Source organism: Podarcis filfolensis, assembly GCF_964270895.1.
Source record: "Podarcis filfolensis genome assembly, chromosome: 10".
NCBI classification, from domain to species: domain Eukaryota; kingdom Metazoa; phylum Chordata; class Lepidosauria; order Squamata; family Lacertidae; genus Podarcis; species Podarcis filfolensis.
The window spans coordinates 47,849,435-47,873,054 of NC_139612.1; the positions used below are offsets into that span (position 1 = coordinate 47,849,435).

Genomic DNA, 23,620 nt, shown 5'->3' on the forward strand with positions numbered 1-23,620 from the left:
TAGGGTATGACTGAGGCTCCTTCTCCCTTGCCAGGGCCATGCAAGGTTGACAGGGGGCTATGGGGGGGAGAGGCCTGTCTCTTATCTATCAATCGTTTCAGTCTACTCTATGCTCGGCACTTTTTGACACTCGATTCCCCACCCGTACACATCACCTTTACGAATCAGGAAGTGGGATGTGGTGTGGTCTGGGGCTTTCTCACTGTTGGCCTTGCGAGTCCTATTGATACTTCGGGGCCTCATCTCGCTCTGAGATGGCAAAGGAGCTGCAGTTTCCTGTGTCAGAGAGTAAGTACCAGAAATGAGTGAGTATGAGAGGGAGCTAGTTCGCTGTCTGCTGACAACTCGCGCCTTTCTGATGCCATCAACGGTCTACTCTGTAGGGTAGTGGTCTCACTGCAGCAGGCTGAATTCCAGACCAGCTGTCCTCATATACTGGGCAATCAGCCTTTGGCATGGCAGCTCCAACCTGACTCATGAGACTGCGAGACGAAGAGCACCAGTTTGCAGCCAGGTAAAGTACATAGGTATTAAACAGTTCTCTGCATAGGGATGACTTAAAGAGAGAAAAGCTTTTCAAGTGAGCTTTTGATCTGACAGGTTCGGCATGACTGAGAGTGCTTGTTTAATTATTGTGGCAATGCACAAAAGGAGACCTGCCGCGCAGTTGGTCCCATCTCCAAAGGCTCTTAACTTCATGGGACCCCTGCAAAGACCTAGGTCCCCCACTCGCTAGTGGGTAAACCTCATTGAGTAAATAATGTGTACGATTGTGCTGCACATCCCATTGGAAACACTGAGACTTAAGCTAACCAAAATTCATTTTTATCCATTTATTTCAAGGGGACTTAGTCACAACTTTGACTGAATACCAGCTGGGTAGATGAATGCTCCAGCTTCCTGACATACTGTGGCTGAATTCTTGGGGATAATTTTCACCCCCTTTCTTGCTAATGTAGGGTGACCACTTACACATCACCAAAAAAAGAAAAGAGGATACAGATTTATAATTTAATTTAGATGTATAATTTATATGCAGTGCTATTTTTCTAGAAAAGAGGTGCTGGAACTCACCGTGAACTCCTCCCTTGTTTTCTTATAACGGCAATGGCGCCTAGCTGAGAGGTGCCGTAACTGAGTTCTGGCTGAAGAAAAGCCCTGTTTATATGTATAAATGGAGATTCAGAAATATGATAATCTAATACATCTCACCATAGCTTGGAGGACTATGTCCAGGTGACCTGTATGCTTGCTCAGTCTGCTGCCCATGTGCCAACTGCGTTGCTATCGTAGTTGGCTAGGGTGTGGTGCGGTTAATGCCAAGGTTGCAGGTTCGATTCCCATATGAGACAACTACATATTCCTGCATTGCAGGAGATTGGGTTAGATGATCCTCAGGGTCCCTTCCAACTCTACAATTCTATGATTCTATGATCAAGGCTTTAAGCTTGACTTGGACCAGACAGCCCCACAAACAGGGGGTTGTCTTCTGAAGTTATTCCAATGACCTGAGGCCTCAAAAACAGATGACAGCACAAGCCTGTGAATATTTGTTTGGAAGGAAACCCAACTAAAGGCCTCTGCTTCCATATACATGTGCATAGACTTTGATAAACTCATAGAGGATAAATCTATTCAGGTCTGTTACCCATCTTGTCAAACAATGGCTTTTCTGCGTTCAGAAGCAGTATGGTTGCCAGGTACTGGGAACAAATGGTGGAATATCGCCAACTCCAGCATGGCCTGCTTATCTGGCTGGCCACTTCCAAAGGAAGGAGGCTAGGCTAGGCTAGACCTGTGTGTGATCTAGGAAGCCAGTTCTTACATTCTGATTCTTATCTTTTTGAAATCAGTGCTCATTTTACAAGTCAGCCATGGGCTCAGTTCTTCGAGGAACAGAAGTTTTATTCACACCTCTCATCTCTTCATAAAACAAGTTCTACTAATGCTTGTGGATATCATGCTTTCATGTAAATGGTAGGACATATGTAGAAATAAATTATAATGTATTATAATTGTAATGGATATTATAATGGTTGGGGGCTTCTGAATGATCTCTCAATAATTCTACTCCCACCACCCCGACCTATGAAATTGGTTGTAAAAAGAGATGGTTAAGGAGGTCAAACCAATTCAACAAGGTTAGCCTTGTAGATTCCATTTTGTTGTAATGATGGACTTTTGAGTAACTAAGGAGATGGCCAAGTGTAGGTGATTTGTTGCCCTGGAAACAAATGGTAAGAGATGCTTTAAGAAAGGATCGCCTGGCTGGATATTATGTCAACAGATCAGTGTTTGTGAATGAAAGAAATGCACTGGAGTCCTGGACCTAAGTCCAAAAGGGACACAGACGTGACTTGCTCCCTGTGAGAATACAGAGAATACAGAGAATACAGCTCTTAGCAGTGTTGAACCAGTCATTCTGAGTCAGCCTTTGATTGTGAAATCTTCCACTGCAAGTTTAAATGTCATTACTGCTGATTAGTCTGTAATTACTGAGAAATGCAACCAGGAAAGGAGATATATGAACATCAGCCTAATTGATGGGGTAATGTCATCTTCTGATAAACTGGGGTCAAGGGAAAACCCAAGGAAAATATGGGCCATAGTATTTTGCTGTTTCACATCTGTTTAAAGTGTGTGTGTGTGTGTGTGTGTGTGTGTGTGTGAAGCTCCTTCCACAGAGAATAGAGCTGCACCAAGACATTTTGTTGCCCGAGGCAAAGAGCAGACTGACGCTGCCACCTTATTCAATTTAGAGAAGGGAACTGGACTGGCAGATAAATCTTACTTCAACAACAACAGTGGAACAGCCAGCAGAGCTGAAAAGGCTGAGTAGAGTCGCAGCTCTGATCTTCAACAGAGGGGAATGGACAGGGGATTAAGGAGGAATAGCCAGGAGGGCTGTGGCCCCCTAGCACCTGCCACCTGAGGCAATTGCCTCATGCTGCCTAATGGTAGGACTGGTCCCTAGCAAATAAACATGCAGGGCTTGTTCTCAGTCAGAACTCGCCAGAACTCAGTTTCGGCACCTCTCAGGTGGGTGCCATTGCCACTCTAAGAGAATGAGGAAGGTGTTCATGGTGAGTTCTAGAAAAATAGCACTGGGAATATGTGCGATTGCTGTTGAGACTCCATCTTGATTGCCACTTTTTATCCACCAGTGTTTCACTCTGCAGTCATGAAGACCAGCCCTCCAGCACTGCTCTACATTCTGTCAGTCTTGATGGCATTCACCGATATGTCTGCACCATGTTTGCAGCCTGCCCCATCTGGGCCTTCTCCAGGTAAGCAGCAGTGACACTGATGTTGGAAGAATGGCTCTGCCTCACTACAACAGCTTCTACTGTGTTCCCCCATAAATCCATTTCACATTAAGCTACTGTTATGTACTGAAGTTCTCACCCTGGACCAGCAGGGGGACACTGTAGATAGTTTTCACTCAGGTCCACATATGCAAATAAGGGATTGAAAATGATGTTCAGTGATTGGATAGTTACAGAAAATGGTTACTGTTGCATTCTAGTGGAGCTCTATATAAGCAGGCTGGCTGAACCCTTCAGTTCAGTTCTGTTCTGGCCTGTGAATAAACAAGAGCTGTTTGAAGAATCGCTGTGTCGGCTGATATGTTCACCCTCAACTTAACAGCTACAAATGTTTAAAAACAAAACACAACTTTTTTTTTAATTTAACTAGCTATAGAGCATGTATTTTCTCTCAAAATATACATTTCAAAACCTATTTTGATATCCCTTTTTGAACTGAAAACTGAGTTGCAGCCTTCAGAAAAGTGAGCTGGATAGCTTTATTCCAATCCACACGCTGGCCAGGGAAGTGAGGATCAGACTGATTTGTATCAGAATATGCAAAGAGTGGTTTCTTTAGGTTTCCCCAAATGTGCCAGAAAGCAGGCCCCGAAATTCTCTGCCATGCACTGAAGTTCCACAGCAGGAGTTCTTCAGCAGTCCAGTTAATGTGGGAAGGGTTTCCTTGAAGGTGGAAAAGCCCCAAACACCCCACCATAGTAATAAAATTCATTGCATATAGCCAAAGGCCTTTGCAAACATCACTTAATTCATTCTGCAGAATTAACAACTGACAATATATGATGTACATCAATAGCATTCAAAAATACGTCATTGATAAAATCCATATCTACTATATTCACTGCTCATGTAACTAAACTCCATAAAAGCCATTAATAAAATGCATTTTTTTAAATGTGCATGTGATTTCTTGGCACCTGTGACAAATGACAGCACCATATAATAAGTTCTATAAAACTGGTTTATCTAATAATCACTCTGTCACAATCTTGTTAGATGTTTGATCCACCCACTGTAGAAAGATGAATGCTAACCATTTTTCTCATGGGTCAGCATATAACGGGCAGAATAATAAACTGTGAGTTGTATCACCATATAATATAATTGGAGCCAAAGTAACATTTGGGCTTCTGTTGTGGCATGCATATATTATCTCCCTTGCAAGATACATGAATGGAATTATTTTGAAGGCAAGTCCTGTGAACACCCTAAGTAATTGGAGGAAGGTTACTGTCTGAGTATAATGTGCCCTCATATACAGCCCCTCCAGGCTTGTGTGGGGTTTTGCAGATGTATGTTGCAAAATGTCATTGACACGATAATCTTGCATTAGTGGTGGTATTATGCAGAACCGTCTACACATCATTCCAATTTATTCATTTTTGTTCAACACTTCCCTAGGGTTACCACATCTGGAAGGTCCCTCTTGTGCTATAGTGTGACTCTCTTGGCTGTGTGTATATGAATAAAAGCCAGTCTCCTCTTGCAGCTGGAGTTGGGAATACATAGAAGCCTGATATGCTCTCTGTGAAAATCCAAAGCAGTAGCTTTGGTGACCACCAGAACCCTAATGGGGGACCGAGAGCTGCTGAAGTGTTAATACTCTGAACCTTATGCTCAGTTTGTATGTATGTGTAAATACATATATATACATATACCATGAAGAAGCCACAGGCTCCCAAGGAAACCATACCCAAGATTTGCACAGAGACCCCGACTTCCATTACTGCTTAGAGATTGGGGTGCATGTAGCACCATATCATAAATAGATAAAATTGTTGTACATGTCTCTGACAAGCCCTTTTGAGAAGCATATTGTTGCACACCACCCCAATCTCTGAGCAGTGTGCTCACCCAGAGTTTGTGTTTCTTCTTGGATTGAGGCTTAGTGGAGACTGTGTTGTCTTTATGATATATGGTTTATTTGCACAAATATACAATCTGAGCCTATGATGGAAGGGTCTCACAGCATTAGGACCCCCAGTAGCGGAAGAAGGGGGTGCAGGGTTGTGTGGTCTGTTCCAGGTGTGATAAAATGAGGGGAGTGACAAAATGAGTTTGTTTGTTTTTTTTTAAAAAAAGGGCTCACGAATGTTTTTAGGAGCGACGTGGTGGCTTAGGCGCCTGCAGGTTCCGTGCTGTCTGAAACAGCAGTGTGGGACTTGCATCTGCCTACTGCCTCTCCCTCAGCCACCCTACAGTTGAGGGGAAGCCGGCAGAGAGGTTCCAAGCGTTAGAGAGGCTCACCCCGCCCCCATGGGTGGATCACCCCACCTCCATGGGCATGGATCGCCTGGCCCCCAGCTACAGGACATGCCCCTGAACCAGGCACCCAAGAGGCTAGCTACGCCACTCAGCACCACCAGAGAGTCTTGTTTCTCCCATAGCTGCAGCCTTGGATTCAAACAGAAATCAAATGTTGCTCAGGCTTGCTGCTTTGCTTCTAGCTCACATCACTGCCACTCAGTTCGAGACTCTGGCTTCATCTTTCTCTGAGGAGAAGAAGAAGAGTTTGGATTTGATATCCCGCTTTATCACTACCCGAAGGAGTCTCAAAGTGGCTAACATTCTCCTTTCCCTTCCTCCCCCACAACAAACACACTGTGAGGTGAGTGGGGCTGAGAAACTTCAGAGAAGTGTGGCTGGCCCAAGGTCACCCAGCAGCTGCATGTGGAGGAGCGGAGACGCGAACCCGGTTCACCAGAATATGAGACTACCGCTCCTAACCACTACACCACACTGGCTCCCGCCAGTGTTGAAGGAGGGACCCCACCCATTTGCCATCTCATACAGAACTCCTTTCCTTTGTTTCCCTGAATGGCCCATAACCCAGGCTATCACCCCAACAGGAAGCTAGCCTGGCTATATTTTAACACCAGGGGTTAGGAGGGCCTCTACATACAGCCTACTTCCTCCTCCCCCCAACCCCCCCCCCTTATAACAACATTAAAAACAGTTTTCAGTGGGCAAAGAAAAGGGAATTCTGGTTGGAAAAGATGGTGCCCTTGCCTGTATTCAAGGTCCAGGTGGGCCACAAAGGTCAGCCAAAGGCAAATGGGATGCCCCACAATGAAAGTAATTCTCTGAGCTTGTGTGAAACCATTCTTATACTCCCCAAACAGAATAACCTATCTTAGTATTTTTCACAGAGCATCAAATGAAACTCCGTGCTATTTAGCCTCACCTTTTCATTAACAGATTCCTCAAGTCTCGGTTGCTTTTATGACTCAGTGGAGATTCTCTCTTGCACTTGGACCCCGATGAAAAATATCACTGAAGCACAATGTCAGCTCGAGGTTCGACTTGAGTCAAAGTAAGTAATGAGAGAAATATATTTATGAATGATAAAGAACAGCCTTGTTGTTCTATCAGGACTATTGTCCTCTCTTCGGTCTTGTTTTTAAGGATCATATGCTGCCTTGTAGCTCATGCCCCATCTGCACTATGCATTTAAAACAGTATCGTAGCACTCTAAACTTTCCCCAAGCAATTTTGGGTTCTGTGATTTGTAAAGGGTGCTGAGAGTTGTTAGGAGACTCCTATTCCTATTCCTCTTACAGGGACGCAGGTGGCGCTGTAGTCTAAACCACTAAGCCTCTTGGGCTTGCCGATCAGAAAGTTGGCGATTCAAATCTCTGTGACAGGGTGAGCTCCCGTTGCTCTGTTCCAGCTCCTGCCCACTTAACAGTTCGGAAGCATGCCAAAAAGTGCAAGTAGATAAATAGGTACCGCTTCGGCAGGAAGATAAACGGCGTCTCCGTGCGCTGCTCTGGTTTCGGAGTTCCATTGTGCCAGAAGCGGCTTAGTCATGCTGGCCACATGAGCCAGAAAAACTGTCTGCGGACAAACACCGGCTCCCTCGGCCTGGAAAGCGAGATGAGTGCCGCAACCCCAGAGTCATCTGCAATTGGACTTAACTGTCAGGGCAGTGATGGAGGAACCCTCTCTGGCACCCGGGGCGGCACAGCCTGTACGGACTGCACATGTGTGGCAACCATACGGGATGCCACACATGCACAGTCCTTATGGGATGCCAAACACGTGCAGTTCGTACGGGCTGCTGCTTGCGTGCAGTGGCTGTACAGGCTGCCGCACAAGCGGCATCCCGTATGGACTGCGCACGCGCAGCAGCCCGTACAATCACCATGCGAGAGCAGCAGCCGGAACGGATGCCCATACGGACAGTGCACGAGAGCGGCAGCCTGTATGGATGCTGCACAAGCGGCGCTCGTACGGACTGCGGGCGCCCTCAGCCACTCAACAGCTGGGGGAGAGGCAGGGGCCATCTTGTCACCCCTCCCAGAGTGGCATCCGGGACGGCCCACCCACTCCGCCCCCCCTTCCTACACCACTGGTCAGGGGTCCTTTACCTTTTTTTATTCCTCTTACAGAGCTACAGTGGCTTAACAATTGATCCCTCTTCCCAGGGAACTCTGGGGATTTTAGTTCTGTGAGGGGACTCCTACCAATTCTCAGCACCCTTAACAAACTACAGTTCCCAGGATTCTTTGGGGAAAGCTATGACTGTTCAAACTAATATGATACTGCTTTAAATGTGTGGTGCAGATAGAGCCAAAGAAGACTGCTATTGCAAAGAATATATACAGTATGTTTGCCTCTGAAAGTTATTGCAGTATTCTATGCTACTCCACCTATTTGAGGAAATGTTCCAGCTTGTTTTGAATATCCCTTATCATTTGCTCTGTGCTTTTAGTACTTTTAAGGACAGCTGGAATCTGGAAAAGCATATTGGGAGATAGCAGCTCCTCCCTAACCTCTAAGAATTCATTTAGCACTTGTCTTGGTTCATCACACATAATGGTTTATTGCCTGACAACAAGAGCATGTCAAGACTTGCATATGTGAGCAAGCCATAGCAGGAATGGCTTGGTTGCTATGATTCATGTCTTGGTTAACCTCGTGATTGGCCTAATAACCTGCCTAATAATAATAATAATAATAATAATAATAATAATAATAATAATAATTTATTTATACCCACCCATCTGGCTGAGTTTCCCCAGCCACTATGGGTGGCACCCATTCAAGTGTTAAAAACAATACAGCATTAAATATTAAAAACTTCCCTAAACAGAGCTGCCTTCAGTTGTCTTTTAAAGATAGGATAGCTGCTTATTTCCTTCACATCTGAAGAGAGGGTGTTCCACAGGGCGGGGCCACTACTGAGAAGGCCCTCTGCCTGGTTCCCTGTAACCTCACTTCTCGCAATGAGGGAACCACCCGAAGGCCCTCGGCGCTGGATCTCAGTGTCCGGGTTGAATGATGGGGGTGGAGACGCTCCTTCAGGTATACAGGACCGAGGCCATTTAGGGCTTTAAAGGTCAGCAGCAACACTTTGAATTGTGCTTGGAAATGTACTGGAAGCAAATGCAGATCTCTCAGGACCAGTGTTATGTGGTCCCAGTGGCCACTCCCAGTCACCAGTCTAGCTGCCACATTCTGGATTAATTGCAGTTTCTGGGTCACCTTCAAAGGTAGCCCCATGTAGAGCGCATTGCAGTAGTCCAAGTGGGATATAACTAGAATGTGTGAAACAGCCGCCAGACGTGAAGCTTGAGGAGCAGAGCACCTCACAGGAATTGTTTCTTACAGGTCTGACAGATACAAAGGACCGGAGACATGTCAACTGCAAGGTATAGCCAACAGGAGCTGTGAGCTGAACGTTTTGGTGGGTAATCTAATAAGAAAATGCTAGCTAATGAGGAGAAGCTGTTTGTTGCTCTCATTATAATTGTTTGAAAATACATTTGCTGCAATAATTTAGAATTTCAAGTGCCCCTAGATCAGGGGTCAACAATTTTTTTCAGCAGGGGGCCGGTCCACTGTCCCTCAGACCTTGGGGGGGGGCGGACTATATTTTGAAGAGAGAGAAAAATGAACGAATTCCTATGCCCCACAAATAACCCAGAGATGCATTTTAAATAAAAGGACACAGTCTACTCATGTAAAAACACGCTGTTTCCCAGACTGTCTGTGGGCCGAATTTAGAAAGCGATTGGGCCAGATCCGGCCCCCCGGGCCTTAGTTTGCCTACCCATGCCCTAGATCCGGAATAGGCAAACTTGGCCCTCCAGATGTTTTGAGACTACAACTCCCATCATCCCTAGCTAACAGGACCAGTGGTCAGGGATGATGGGAGTTGTAGTCCCAAAACATCTGGAGGGCCGGGTTATACCACCATTACTCCTCTCTCCATGTTGTTTTGGTTATCTCCTTCTTCATTGGAAGGGGGAGGAAAAAGGGGCAGCATTCCTCTGATATACCTCCTACATCAGGTGCAGGGAACCTCTGGCTCTCCAGATGTTTCCAAACTGCAAAACCCATCATCCCTGGCCATTAGCCATGCTTGGTGAGGCTGATGGGAGTTGCAGTTTAGCAACATCAGGAGTGCCAAAGATTCCCCACAGCTGCCTCACACCATTCTTCTATGGATAGATCTATACTGCAGGCTGAAAACTAATCTAATAGCCCTGGGATATGTGTTTTATTTTTTATTTATCTGTTACATACATATGCTGCCTTTCTGCAATGAGAGCGGTCCTTAAGGGGCCTTACAATCACAATCCATAAAATTACTAAAGAGTACAAAGTGTTTAAAGCAACTCACCATTGAATGATGATGATGATGATTAACTTCACTTTTAAAGATGAACCTAATTTGCACTTTCCAAAATAATGCACAAACTGCACAAACTGAAATGGGATAGCTCACCTGGTGCTGGTAATGCCACAGTTGCAGGTTCGATCTCCATATAGGACAGATGCATATTTCTGCATTGCAGGGAGTTGGACTAGATGATCCTGAGGGTCCCTTCCAGCTCTAAAATTCTTTGATTCTATACATGTATTCATGAAAATAGCATTACCTGTATATTATAGGAAACTGCTTTGTAAAAATGTGCATGTTCGGCAAAATTATGTATAAAAATGTGTGTATTAGGATAAATTCACACTAAAGTGCTGATTAATTTTCATGAAGGCTTTTTTGGGGGTGGGGAGGAAAGTGATATAGAAATGTGGAGAACTGAACTAGGAAAGTGAGAAACAGAGAGAGAGAGAGAAACCAAAACTGACACGTTCACCCATTGCCACTTCCAGTTACAATTTGTGAAGCTGGGTGGTGGGGTGAGCAGGTGTGGCACAGCTGTCAGGAATTTTTGACTCACCAGCTGATGGGTTCAAATTATACATACTAGCCTTTCCAACTATTATTTCCAACATCCCTAATGATAGTATAACTGATCATGATCACAATAATGCTTTTATTTGTCTTCAGAAATTTGACATGACTATTATACACACTATTCTTGTGGAAGTGTATTGCCATACTGGGCAGAACTGGACGTGGATGCAGAATCAAAGGATGTGTCCTTTTCAGAACCGTGAGTTTAAAATGCCTACATTTCTTGATGCTATGCATTGTGCTATCTTTTCGGACCATATAACAAGGTTCATTCCAGATGTTGCAGGACTACAGCTCCCCTCGTCCCATGCTAGCTCAGACAGATGGGAGTTTGAGTCCATCAACATCTAGAGGGTACCATGTTGACTACTCTGATATCATGCCTTTACCTATTCACTGCACCTGAGCTCCCATTTGACAGCTTCTACACAGCCAGTTTGTTGTTCAGCTGTGGATAATAGGAGATGAGTTCATCTCAGGGCAAATAATCTTGCCTGGATGGAAGCCATTGTGATGCTTCACAATCCATTGTAATGCACAGGCACCCACTGGGCAGCTATAACCCCAAACTGTCCTTGAAACCCAATCCCAAATATATATTCACACACACAACCAAGGCTGTGCCCTGCCTTGGTTCACATGATCAAATCTGGGGATTGAGCTCTATGCATCTACCCTCAGCCCCTTCACTCCAGCTTTGATCCTCCTTTGCACAGACCAGAAACCATGGTTACATGAAAACTGGGAACTATGGTTAATGGCTTCCAAACAATCCAGATCTAGAAACCAGCTTTGTACCAGGGTATAAAAGTTGGTTTCCAAATTCTGGCTTGTTTAGAAGCCAATAGCCGTACTTCTCCAATTAGCACACAACAAGATGCCATTGTTTTACTGCAGGTTCTGGGTTTGTTTCATTACTTGGGTGGTGGAAGGAGTAAAGTGGCAGCAACTGGACTATGTGTGGGTGCAAGTTAGTTGTGCAGATCCCTGTAGAAGGGCTGTAACCCATTGGTATAGCATAGACCTTGGATGCAGAAGGTCACATCTCCAAATAGAACTGGGAGAGACACTTGCCTGAAAGCCAAACCACTGCCAATCAGTGTGGAAAATACTGAGCTAAGTGGACCAATGGTCTGTCTCAGAATAAGGCTGCTCTCTGTGTTCCTGTATTATTAAATCAGGATTTGATTGTGTGAATGCAGTTGCTGTTTGTGTACCTTCATAAGGAGAAAGACACGTGGCAAGCAACAGCCCCATGCACCTAAACCCTAATGATTGATGAATCATTAGCATCATAGAATTTTAGAGTTGGAAAGGACCCAGAAGACCATCTCATCCAACCTCCTGCTATGCAGGAATAACACTAAAGAACCCATGGCAGATGGCCACCCCTCCTCTGTTTAAAAGCCTCCAATGAACAAGAGTCCACCACCTTCCAAGTAGCACCAAAATAAGGTTGCAAAAAAGAGATGCTTTATTTGTAACTAACTTGACATTAGCAGTCATCAAGGTCAGGAAAGGACAATGTGTGTGTACCAAGTCCATATAACTTAGAATGGGCCAAAGATAAGAGTAGGGCTGAGCCCAACCACATCTTCCCTCTTGTCATTTCATGTAGTATCTTATCCTGCCATCAGATCTCCTGTTCTTGGGCGTCAAACTGACAGTAAATGAGACAGACAAGATACTATGGCCAGGGTGGAGGAACTTCTGATTATCAGCCACAACAAACCCAATAAACTTACTCCTGTTGTGGCTGTGACTCCTTTAAGATGGACTCCACTGGCCCCTAGACATGCAACAACAAGCGTTCAGCTCTTTCATTTCCTAGGTGGGCAGGGCTCTTTTGCCAAAGAATATGCAGTTATTTTCCCTGGTGGCTATGTTCTGTGCCCACTGTCAGTGGACGTAATGCCTCTGAATACCAGCTGCTGGAAGCCGCAGGAGGGGAGAGTGCTCTTCTGCTCAGGTTCTGCTTTTGGGCTTCCCACAGGCATCTGGTTGGCCACTGTAAAAATAGGATGCAGTACTAGATGGACTAGTGGCCTGATTCAGCAGGACTTTTCTTATGTTTAACTCTACACATTTTATTGGTGTTTTTCTTTATCTCATTGTAATTCTATCTGCTGTCCACCACCCTGCTGTGTTTTTTTAAAACATAAAAATGTGGTCTATAAATTATTTTCATAAATAAAGATTAAGTCAAAAGGGAGAGCAATGTAAATGGTAAACGTCTCTCTCTACCACCCCCTTCCCCTATAGCTGTTACAGCTTTGACTCCTGCAAAGGGACCCACCCCCAACAGAAACAGAGGGAGTGTGGCATTGGTTCCTGACTGTACAGCAACAAACACTTGGTTATTTCAGTTCCCCTACCTGCAAAGAGGGGATGCGGGTGGCGCTGTGGGTAAAACCTCAGCGCCTAGGACTTGCCGATCGTCAGGTTGGCGGTTCGAATCCCCGCGGTGGGGTGCGCTCCCGTTGCTCGGTCCCAGCGCCTGCCAACCTAGCAGTTCGAAAGCACCCCCAGGTGCAAGTAGATAAATAGGGACCGCTTACTAGCGGGAAGGTAAACGGCGTTTCCGTGTGCTGCGCTGGCTCGCCAGATGCAGCTTGTCACGCTGGCCATGTGACCCGGAAGTGTCTGCGGACAGCGCTGGCCCCCAGCCTCTTAAGTGAGATGGGCGCACAACCCTAGAGTCGGACATGACTGGCCCATACAGGCAGGGGTACCTTTACCTTTACCTTTACCTGCAAAGATGTTCCATTTATTGTTCCTCCAGTAGTGAGTGACAGGTGTAAGTTAGATGGGAGGACAATGTGGTTTGTCTCACTGCAGGCATTGTAGCTGTGATCAGGGGTGTGGGAAGGGGGTGCAGTAGGGGCAGTTCTCTCTGGGTGTCACCACTGAGGGGCATGGCAAAATGCCTTGTGGCACTCACCGTGGGACCTGTAGCGCGACTTCGCCACACGTCTCTCCTGGGAGAGACGTGGTGGCTTGGGTGAGCGCAGGCTCCCCGCTGCCCAAATGGTCCGCCCGCCACCTGCCCCACAGCTGTAGGGTGGCTGAGTGGGAGGAGGCCCCTTGGGGGCCCTGCGGAGTGCCCTGCCCTGGTTCGCTCCTCCCCGCAGGCAGCTGGCCCCACCTGGGCTTGCTCCACCACTGGCTGTGATTTTCTATCTGTGAGACAGTCATGCAGAGAAGAGTGGAGCAAGGCCCGTTTTCACTGAGAGATTGAGGCTTACTGCTACAACAGACTGTGCTACAAGGATTGGGAAACTGTGGACTCCAACCTCCATCATCCCAAGCCAAGATAGCCAATGACTGAGTATTATGAATATTGTAACTTAACAACATATGGAATGTCGTAGGTTCATTCAGTTCAGCTTGCATTTTAATGCAAGCCTACCCAAAACAAGGGAAGTAATAGTATCGTTCTACAGTGGCGTAGCGTGGGGGGTGCAGGGGGGGCCGGCCGCACCGGGCGCAACATCTGGGGTTAGGGCAAATCCATGGGTTAGGGGGCGCAAATCCACGGGTTAGGGGGCGCAAATTACTTGCCTTGCCCCGGGTGCTGACAACCCACGCTACGCCACTGTCGTTCTATCCTGCCTTAGACCACACCTGGAGTACTGTGTCTAGTTTTGGGCGCCACCATTTGTGAGGGATATTGACACGCTTGAACATCTACAGAGGAGGGCAACCAAGATTATAAAGGGTCTAGAAACCAAGACTTGTGAGGGAGGTTGAGGGAGCTGAGTACGTTTAGCCTGGGAAAGAGGAGACTGAGAGGGGAGCCATTTTAAAATATCTAAGCGGTGTCACATGGAGGATGGAGCAAGCTTGTTTTCTCATTTCTTCAGAAGCTAGGACTTGAATCAGTGGCTTCAAGTTACAAGAAAGGTGATTCCGTAAACATAGGAAGAACCTTCTGATGGTATGAGCTGTTGGACAGTAGAATGGACTCCCTCAGGAGGAGGTGGCCTCTCCTTCCTTGGATGTCTAAGCAGAGGTTGAATGGTCATCTGTCATATATGATCTAGTTGAGAGTCATGCATTGCAGGAGATTGGACTAGTTGATCCAGAGGTCCCTTCCAACTCTACAATTCTATGATTCTGTGTAGCAAACCTTAGAAATTTGTACTTCTCCACATTTTGAGATGCAGTTCTCAACCCCCTAGAAATGCATTAAACTGTGTATATTAGTAGGAAAGGTGCATAAAAACACATTAAAAAGAGAGTATTTTATAGTCTTAGCAAACTGCTTTAAGGTTTCATTTACAGTTAAGTGATACACAATTTTTTCTTAAATTGCATGCGTGTTTGAAAATAACACAAAATGCATTGCATTAAGGGAAACTGCAAAAATGTATGTATTAGGAAAAATTGTATGTGGCAATGCGTACTGTATCGTAGGAGAATTGCACACTTAATTGCTCGCAGATTTTCGTGAGGAGGATTTTTTTCTAATGCAAATTGACGTGGAACTGTTTTGAGCTGAGTTGAAGATTAGAAAAAGGAGAAACTGAGAAGAACTGAAATTGAAAGATTCATCCATCGCTACCATTGGCTAAGGCAGACAGTAGAGGCTTAAAATGCTGCATTTCATGTTGTGATTTGCATGCTGTTCTATACACTAGAGAGTCTTCACCTGGTGCACATTACCTGTTGGATTTTCCTGCCCCTGCAGCCCCCCTGAACTGTCAATCATGAAGGCGTCATCTGCACATGTACAATGCCTGTCTCAAATGCACACACGTCAGCTTAACTGCCAAGCGGGTGTGGCTCAAGTTTTCCTTTCAGATTGAAGCTGGTTTCAGAGAAAAGGCACCAAACAACATCATTTCTCGAGAAGCGACAGGATAGCTCTGTGTTGCGGGTAACTTCATGTGTAGACAGATTCAAAAGTCAGCAGTGGAAGAGCACTGGAACCACAGCAAATGTTAATGTGTTCCCAGCTCAGCAGTTTCGCTGTTAATGTTACCTGCTGGTCCTCTCTTGTTCTCTTTAGTTCGACTGCGGTCTCCTTGCAACGTCCAAATGGAAAATGACGACAAGCTTTCCTACAATTTAACTTGGAAGCTCTGTGCTCTCTCACGTTATTTAGAAAATGAGGTGGAGTACCAAATACGATATAAAAAAATAGATCCTAGCAAGGTGAGTGTGAAGAGACATCTATATGGATGGTAAAGATTTGATCTGGTTTATTCTTTTTCAGTCCACTTTCCTTTCCTTGGACCCAGAAAGCCATTTTAATACAAGATCCAAAACAATAAAGTGATACATTTTAGAGGTGCAACAGAAATGCTACCTTCTCTTGAGAAAGCAGGGGCACCAACTATACCTTCCACCCCCTCAATATTGGTGGGTAGGGGACTGAACCCCCCAGTTTTGAGGGGGCTGACATCTCCTGCCACAGCCAAGCGCCCTCTGCGTTCCCCAGCCCCTACCTGGGAGATCAGGAGTGGGGTGGGGGCTGGAACGAGCAAAGGCAAAGATCGCCCTCCAGGTGTCCTGCCCCCACCCGGCACATGCTGGGCGACATCATGTGACACGTCACATGGCTGGGCCCCCTCAATGTGGGGGGCAAGTCGGTACCCCTGTGAGAAAGTGAAGTATTTATTGGTTAGCTGCCCATACTTTTTGTATTAGAAGTTAAGTTAGAAGGTCAAAGAAGTCAGGCTCTTGTGCCTCAATCAGTTGATCAACCCTAACAGAACAGATCAGGATAATCACTGAGTGTGTGTCCATATAGAGATTAAGGAATTGTTGGGCAGGTCCCAGTGCAATACCTCAAGGAACACCTCTCTCCGTATGAACCCACCCAGACCCTGAGATCATCATCTGAGGCCCTTCTACGAGTACCTCCTCTTTGAGAGGTCCGGAGGGTGGCAACACAAGGACGGGAGTTTTCTGCAGTGGCTCCCCATTTGTGGAATGCTCTTCCCAGAGAGGTTTGCTTCGCACCTTCATTATACACTTTTAGGTGCCAGGCGAAAACTGTCCCCTTCAACCAGGCTTTGGGCTGATTGACATCCAATGCCCTTTTTTAAATGTGTTGTGGAAGGAGGGGATTATTGGATTGTTGCTGTTTTTATATTTATCATGTATTTTGCAGTTTTTATAGTGTGGTTTTATGTTGTGAAGCACCCTGAGATGGACAGATGCTCTACAAATTTAATGTAATAGTAGTAGTAATGGATACAGCATTTGGGACCTCATCATTTAGAGAAAATGTGAGCTAGAGGAGATACGGTAGAGGTGTATAAAAACTCTGCTTGGTGCAAAAAAAAAAGTGGATTGTGAAAAGTTTCCCTGCCCTCTAATAACATTAGAATTTGGGAACCTCCATTGAAGCTGATTGTTGGAAGATTCATAATTAATCAAGAAAATACTTATTTACAGAGTGCATAATTATACTACGGAATTCAGTCCCAAGAAGTAGTAGTGATGGCCACCAACTTAGATTACTTTAAGGGAGGCTTAGATAAATTCATGGAGGATAAAGCAATCAGTGGCTACTACCCAGGAACTACATCCACTGCCAGATGAGAACAGAATGCTGGACTAGATGGGTTCTTCTTACGTTCTTCTTACGTTCTTCTAGAGGGCAGCAATGCACAAACATGTTGTGTATAATCAAGGAGTGCACACAGTCTGAAATCATTCCCCATCTTTGACTCCATCTTGCAGGCTTACATAATCGGCTCCAATATTCAGGATCAGAGGTGGATGAAATTTGAGACTCTTTCTCCTGACACAATGTATGAGGCCGCTGTTCGTGTGAAGGTAAAAAAGAGCATGGCTCTTTACAACAGCACATGGAGCAAATGGAGCATGCCTGTAACATGGACGACCCATAAAGGTAAGGCTCACAGAACAAAACCTGTAGGGTACTTGAAAAATGGGTCAGATAAGGACCCCAAAGCCTTTATAAATTTGGGGGTGGGGTGGAATTAGTGTCAAACAGGCTCTGAGCATGTAATCAGGGATGTATCTATGTACTGGAGCATGGGGGGTGGGAATCTTTAAGAAAAGCATATACTTTCCACCCTGACTAGATCTACACAGCTGTTCAAAAAACGCTCTGAAAACACTCTGGGAAAAACCCGTTTTAAAGCTCACAATGGAAAATACTGAGTTGAGATTTCAGCTCTGCAGCGCCATCTGGTGCCTCTGTGTTATAACACATTTATAACGTAATTTGACTAATGTAGCTGTCAGTGTAAAAACATCTTGCATTATCACATACAGCCTGCCACTCTAGGAATGAGCAAATCAGACTATTTTTAGCCTATGTCAATTTCACATGAGATCACCCATAAGTCTGTTCAGTCTCATTCAGACGTTCATTTGAGATACTGCATTTTTTTAAAAAAATTGCATGAAGATTCACGCTTAAAAGTGTAATTTTTTACATTTCCCCCCCTTCAAAGTATGCATTTCCAAACTTTTTTTGGTCCTCGTAGGCTGCAGGCCTGAGCATACTTACTACAGCAAGGTTGTCTACATGGGGCCCCTGGGTCTCCCCTTGCTGAAATTAAGTATTAAAAAAAACCAAAAAACAACCTTTTGTGGTTGCCCATAAAATAGGATGCAGCAGTCAGGGGTGATGGGAGTTGTAGTCCAGCAACATTGGCAGGCCACAGGTCCCCCATTCCTATTCTATAGGTACAGTTTTTAGGCCCTTCTCGTTGTTGTTTTTTGTTGTACATATCTGCTTTTAATCTGGAAGCCACCCTGGGACACTTTAGAGGTTATCAAGGTGTGTGTTCTCAAGGGAAGAGCAACAAAATAAAAGTGCAAATGTTATTTGCTATTAATTATTCAAGGCAGCACTACAAAAAGTGCTTCAGTCACCCATATATAAATATTCCCTTCCACTTTTTTTGTTGAATGGAGACCAACACTTGCAGGGGTGCATTGAGTTGCACACCCTTAAATCCATGCACTCCATTAGAGGATGAAGGCTGAGCCAAAATTTCCCAGAAAACATTTTTTCTTTTCCTTTTTAAATAATTTTTATTAAATTTCCATTTTAACAATCCAATCAAATCACATTAAGTATTCCAAATTATACAAATACATAACATATAGTCCAAATATTCTGCCAAATTTCAAATTTCAAAATTTAAATTCAGAAAACATTTTTTTCAGAGAAAAATTCTGAGATTGTGCTCTCTCTTTTCTAACCCCTTAGAGAAAATAATGCCACTTTGCAGAACTTTTTCTGAATATTCTCCACTGTAGGGGTGTGTATGTGTGTGTGTGTGTGTGTGTGTGTGTGTGTGTGAATGCCAACCATTCCACCTCCCTTCTTCCCTCACAATTCCCTGGAATGACAATAGTCTGGGACACTGTGGAGGTTGTAGGAAAGGGGCTAGCCTAACAACACAGTTGCAGCACCACATGAAAAAAGAATCTTAGGAAACAAGCACTGCTAAGAACCAACCCTGGGTTGGTGAATTTCTCCCACACCTGGAGAAATTCTGTGTCTCTGCACACCAATAGGGTGAATAATTTTAAGAGGCGATTTGTATACACCTGTTCCTTTGGTTCAGATGGGAATCAACTGTCTTCCATGAATGGCTAATTCCTCCTCTTTGTAGGGGATGCATCGTCTCCAAGTCTGCTCCTGACAGTTCTTCTCACCCTTTTGGGGAGTCTCGTCTTCATCTTCCCCTTCTTCATCGCCATTTTCCTGTGGGGCAAATCACCAGCATCAAAACGGTAACAGGGAACAGAGATCTTGCTTCCATACTCTGCCATCCGGGGACACTAACCATGTTTCCCTAGCCAACAGCTAAACTGTGATAATGGTCACTTCTGCATGTGCTGGGAATGAGGTGGTAGAATGGGCTGTAGCTTCTGACTGCAGCTGGAAGATTCCACTTTTAATGATCCTAGATGTAAGCACTTCCTAAGCAGAAAATTAGCTGAGCAAGGAAAGGACTCATCTTGAACCTTTCTCCCCTAGGCTTTAGTTTTCTTCGTGCAAGGAGTTTTCTTCTGAAGGGGAATCTTCAGACATGATACCCACACACACACCTGCAGTCTGAAGGAGTACAGTCTGTCTTCTCCACTGCCTCATGTTTCTACCGCTGCACTCTGCTGAATGGGCAGAACCAGCCTGGAAAATGGCATCAAGGTTTTCTCTGAATTTTTGAGACCCAAGTCATAAATCTCACATGGTTCCCAGTCATCCAAATCCTCTGTTTTTGTTGTTATTGCTGAGGAAGAGGGAGAATGTCCTTAGATTTCATTCATAATAAGGACACGGGTGGCTCTGTGGTCTAAACCACTGAGCTTCTTGGGCTTGCTGATCAGAAGGTTGGTGGTTTGAATCCGCACAACGGGGTGAGCTCCCATTTCTCTGTCTGAGCTCTTGCCAACCTAGCAGTTTGAAAGCACACCAGTGCAAGTAGATAAATAGGTACCGCTGTGGCAGGAGAGTAAATTGCGTTTCCATGCACTCTGGTTTCTGTCACGGTGTCCCGTTGTGCCAGAAGCGGTTTAGGCATGCTGGCCACATGACCCAGAAAGCTGTCTGTGGACAAACGCCGGTTCCCTTGGCCTGAGAGCAAGATGAGCATCACAACCCCATAGTCGCCTTTGACTGGACTTAACTGCCCAGGGGTCTCTTGCCTTTCTTTTACCTACTAGGCAGAGGCTTTATGTTGCTGTTAATACCCTTTTTGCAACTGAACAAATTACATTTTTTATTATTTAATTGTTAAATCTGTATACCGCCCTTTACCTGTAGATCTCAGGGTGGTTTACAACATAAAATTACAATATAAAAAGCCCACTAATAAAAATAAGAACAAAGACAACCTACTAATCCCCCCTTCCACAAAATGTCTAAAAGGGCATCAGATGTCCATCAACCAAAGCCCTGGTTAAAGAGCTGCCAAACATTCACACAACTAGTCCACCACCTCCTCCATTCCTGGCTATGCTTAGTTGTACTGTTGTCCAAACCCATATTCCCTTTGCACCCTTCTCACCCTAAGTTCTGTTTGCTTTAGCTTAAGGAAGGTACTGAAGATCCATTTGCCCGACCCTGCTGAGTTCTTCCCATCTCTCACTGCTGTCCATGGAGGAGATATCCAGGTAAGGTGGACTTGGAGGTTGAGGGGGTAAGGAGATGGAGGACAAGACTGCTGCCTGTAATTCGGGATGGATAGTTTTTGCTTATCTTAAGCTTCTCATTTATCCAACCTTAAGTGCAGCTTGCAACATTTCACTTTGCATGTTTTTTTTGTGTGGCGCAGTAAAGACTCTCAGTCCCTCAGTCCCTCCTATTGTAGTATTTGTATTCAATCTGATTTTTGTCTGTCTGAAGGTTGCTATTGGTAAATTTAGACAAGTCATAATCCACACAAATATTGCATATCTGTGGTAGGGATTAATCCATCAATTTCATTTTTTCCCCTCAGTTTCATATTTTTCCAGTCTTATGTTGAGTTTGCCATATTGAAAAAAATAGTCATCGCAAAAAATAATAATAGTGTGCATTTCTCCTGATATACTGACGTTTATGTACAATTTCCCTTAACGTAATGCATTTTTGTACACATTATTTGCATGGAGAACTGCATCTCAAAATTCAGAGAAGTGTGAATGTTGAAGGAGGGAGCTGCTTTTCAGCCCACATGTTGTTTCAAGGAAGTGCAAATTTGGTAGAGTCATGTGAAAATGCAAACTGAAACACATTTCTTCCCCTCCAGTTTTAGCCCTTATTGTAAGTAGCATGACCAAAGTCGTTGCTATTACCGTATTTATTTGCTGACATATTTTTAAACCACCCTGCATCAGTTAGAAATCAGGGTATTATACAAAAAGAGACAGCTCACCTGTCAAAATAGGTCCTGCCAACTGGATCCAATTCCCCAGCCCTGGATTATAGATCAGGAGAAGCTATCCTGTATGAGTTCAATTTATTGAACTACATGAATGGAACATTTCCCAACTTCTGCTTATTTCTTTGATGGTGGCATCGCAGCTGTTTGAATGTTACCCTTTGTTTTCTTTTTGTGCTTCCCCACTAAAACCAACAGAAGTGGCTCTCCTCACCAGCGCCCATGTCTTCCTTCTACCTGGCTGCAGCAGTTCCAGATGTTTCTGTGCTTGAGGTAATGCAGAAAGGCAATCAAGAGCCTTGCCTCCTCCTTCCCAAGGAACATCCTACTAATACGGATGCACCAGAGACTAGTGGACATTCTTCATCCAGCTGCTTTACCAACCGGGGCTATTTTTTCTTCCACACCGATGATTCCCTCGAGATTGAGCCCTGCAAGGTGTATTTCACCTACGACCCTCTTACTCAAGAGATCAGTGGCAGTGAGGACAGTGACCCTGACTCCTACGAAGTGCTCCATGAAACTTGGGACAACCGGTCGCCGCCACCTGCCTACAGCATCATGGCAGACCAGGAGAGTGAGTCTTTTCTGCAAGAAGCAAAGGTCCCAAACCAGAAGGTTGGAGGTTGTCCAAGGACTCTTCCATCATCAGAGAGCCTCCCCGTGACATCAGAAGTGAAAGAGGATGAGAACAAAGGGAGTGAGGCCATTGCTCACCCTACCAAATCTCCGGAAAAGTATTCCATGGACTTTTCATGTGTCTGGGAGCCGTCTGGCAGCAATACTGATGGAACAGAAGCAATTGGAAGGGTAGACCCTTCTACAGGCTCTGTGGAAGACAATGGGCCTGCATTTCCCCAGCCTATGATTCAGAACTCAGGCCAAGCCAATGATCTCTGCAGAGCTGCATCTTCCAGTCAGGTGCTGAGTTCTTCAGAAGCCTACCTGACCCTGAGGGATCTTCAGGGCCATTATGGCCATCACTCAGTCTGAATTCTGAACCGTCCCTGAAAGCAAGAAAGCATCAACACCATCAGTTAAACGTCATCAAAGAAAATGGAAGGGAACATAAGGCTTTCAACAGGCAATGGGACTTACATTTTAACTCTCCTCTTCCCCTCTCAATATGCAATAGTGACCCCCACCCCGTAGTGTTGGGAAGCCAGGAGAGCAACAGAGCCCCACCCTTACCGCCTCACTGGATGCTACTGAAGTATAAGGAGAGGGTTTTGAGGTGCTGTAAGGGGTGGGTTTAGGGGGGCTAGCTGTAAGGGGAGGGGGTTGGTGAGTTATAAGGGGGCGGTGAGCAAAGAGGTCAGGGGACAGCCCCTAGTGACTAATGAAAACGGTAATAGGAACCAGATTTATGACACATATGGCGGCATTTTATCTTGAAAGTGGTTACCCAGAAACTTATAAATGGAGCCCATTGGCATCTGTTAATCCATTTTCTTGAATAAATTCTTGATTTTTGGGAGCAAGTGATATGCCACTGAGGCATGTCTTTCCCACAGAAACCTCTGCTTTCACCACGTGGTACACCCTACTGTGGATAACATGGACAAGGGCATTCTTGTGCCCATTAGGAAGCAAAGATCCAGTAGCTTCTTGCTCAGAATCTAGTTGGGTGGGTGGGTGGGTGTGTACTTTTAGTTGTATAGCTTTATACTTGGAGGCTGCTACAAGACAGCACTATGGGCTACAAATGTGAGGCAGAAATTCAATAGATTAAAAGTTTTGTTAAGCCTATGCAGATGCTTGTTGAATATTGCAAAGCATACTCAGACTGTCCAGAAGCAGTCGGTTGCAAGCTGGCAGGATGAAGCAGGAACGCTGCTACTAGTAACTTGGTTACTTAGAGGTTTATTACTTACAGCAGACTCACAAGTTACTATATACAAGATACAGACACGGATCTTAACTCTCTCTCTGAACAAACTCCAACTAACTCTCAAACAACCACTGACCAACCAACACAGGAAAGTCATGAGTCACCAGGCCTATATGGGTGACCTTATGCAACAGAGTTGTATTCAAGGTCCCATATCACTAGGCAGAATAACTCCCCCTGCTCAGTCTTCCTGGCCTTCGGCCTACTCCTTAATTGTTTCCGTGGGAAGCTGCACATAGGCAAAGTCCCAACACCCTCTCACAGCTTCCCACAGGGTCGCTTAAGTGGCCCACTCAGTCGGCTCCCGTGCACCGCACTAAACCGGCGCAGAGCAGAG

General features: G+C 45.1%; 1 protein-coding gene across 3 annotated transcripts; it reads left to right on the forward strand.

The window, feature by feature from the left end:
* The first annotated feature begins 219 nt into the window (after window positions 1-219).
* IL2RB (interleukin 2 receptor subunit beta) lies at window positions 220-22,909 on the forward strand. Of its 3 annotated transcripts, none has more exons than XM_083573937.1 (10): window positions 220-288; window positions 3,165-3,287; window positions 6,525-6,639; window positions 8,940-9,015; window positions 10,624-10,729; window positions 15,542-15,687; window positions 17,224-17,395; window positions 19,140-19,260; window positions 20,559-20,643; window positions 21,591-22,909. In XM_083573937.1, the coding sequence occupies exons 1-10, from the start codon at window positions 255-257 to the stop codon at window positions 22,383-22,385; spliced, it is 1,773 nt and encodes a 590-aa protein (XP_083430063.1). In that variant the 5' UTR covers window positions 220-254; the 3' UTR covers window positions 22,386-22,909. The 3 variants fall into 3 exon arrangements, with proteins under 3 accessions (XP_083430063.1, XP_083430064.1, XP_083430065.1); XM_083573938.1 differs by having other exon boundaries at window positions 270-514; XM_083573939.1 differs by lacking the exon at window positions 220-288 and adding an exon at window positions 3,014-3,083.
* The last annotated feature ends 711 nt before the right edge of the window (window positions 22,910-23,620 follow it).

Excerpts from the sequence above, each read along its gene's own strand:
- IL2RB (XM_083573937.1), top strand. The coding sequence starts at position 255 with ATGGCAAAGGAGCTGCAGTTTCCTGTGTCAGAGA. Across the intron at positions 6,640-8,939 it reads GAGGTTCGACTTGAGTCAAA|GTCTGACAGATACAAAGGAC; the intron begins GTAAGTAATGAG and ends TGTTTCTTACAG. Across the intron at positions 20,644-21,590 it reads TCCATGGAGGAGATATCCAG|AAGTGGCTCTCCTCACCAGC; the intron begins GTAAGGTGGACT and ends TAAAACCAACAG.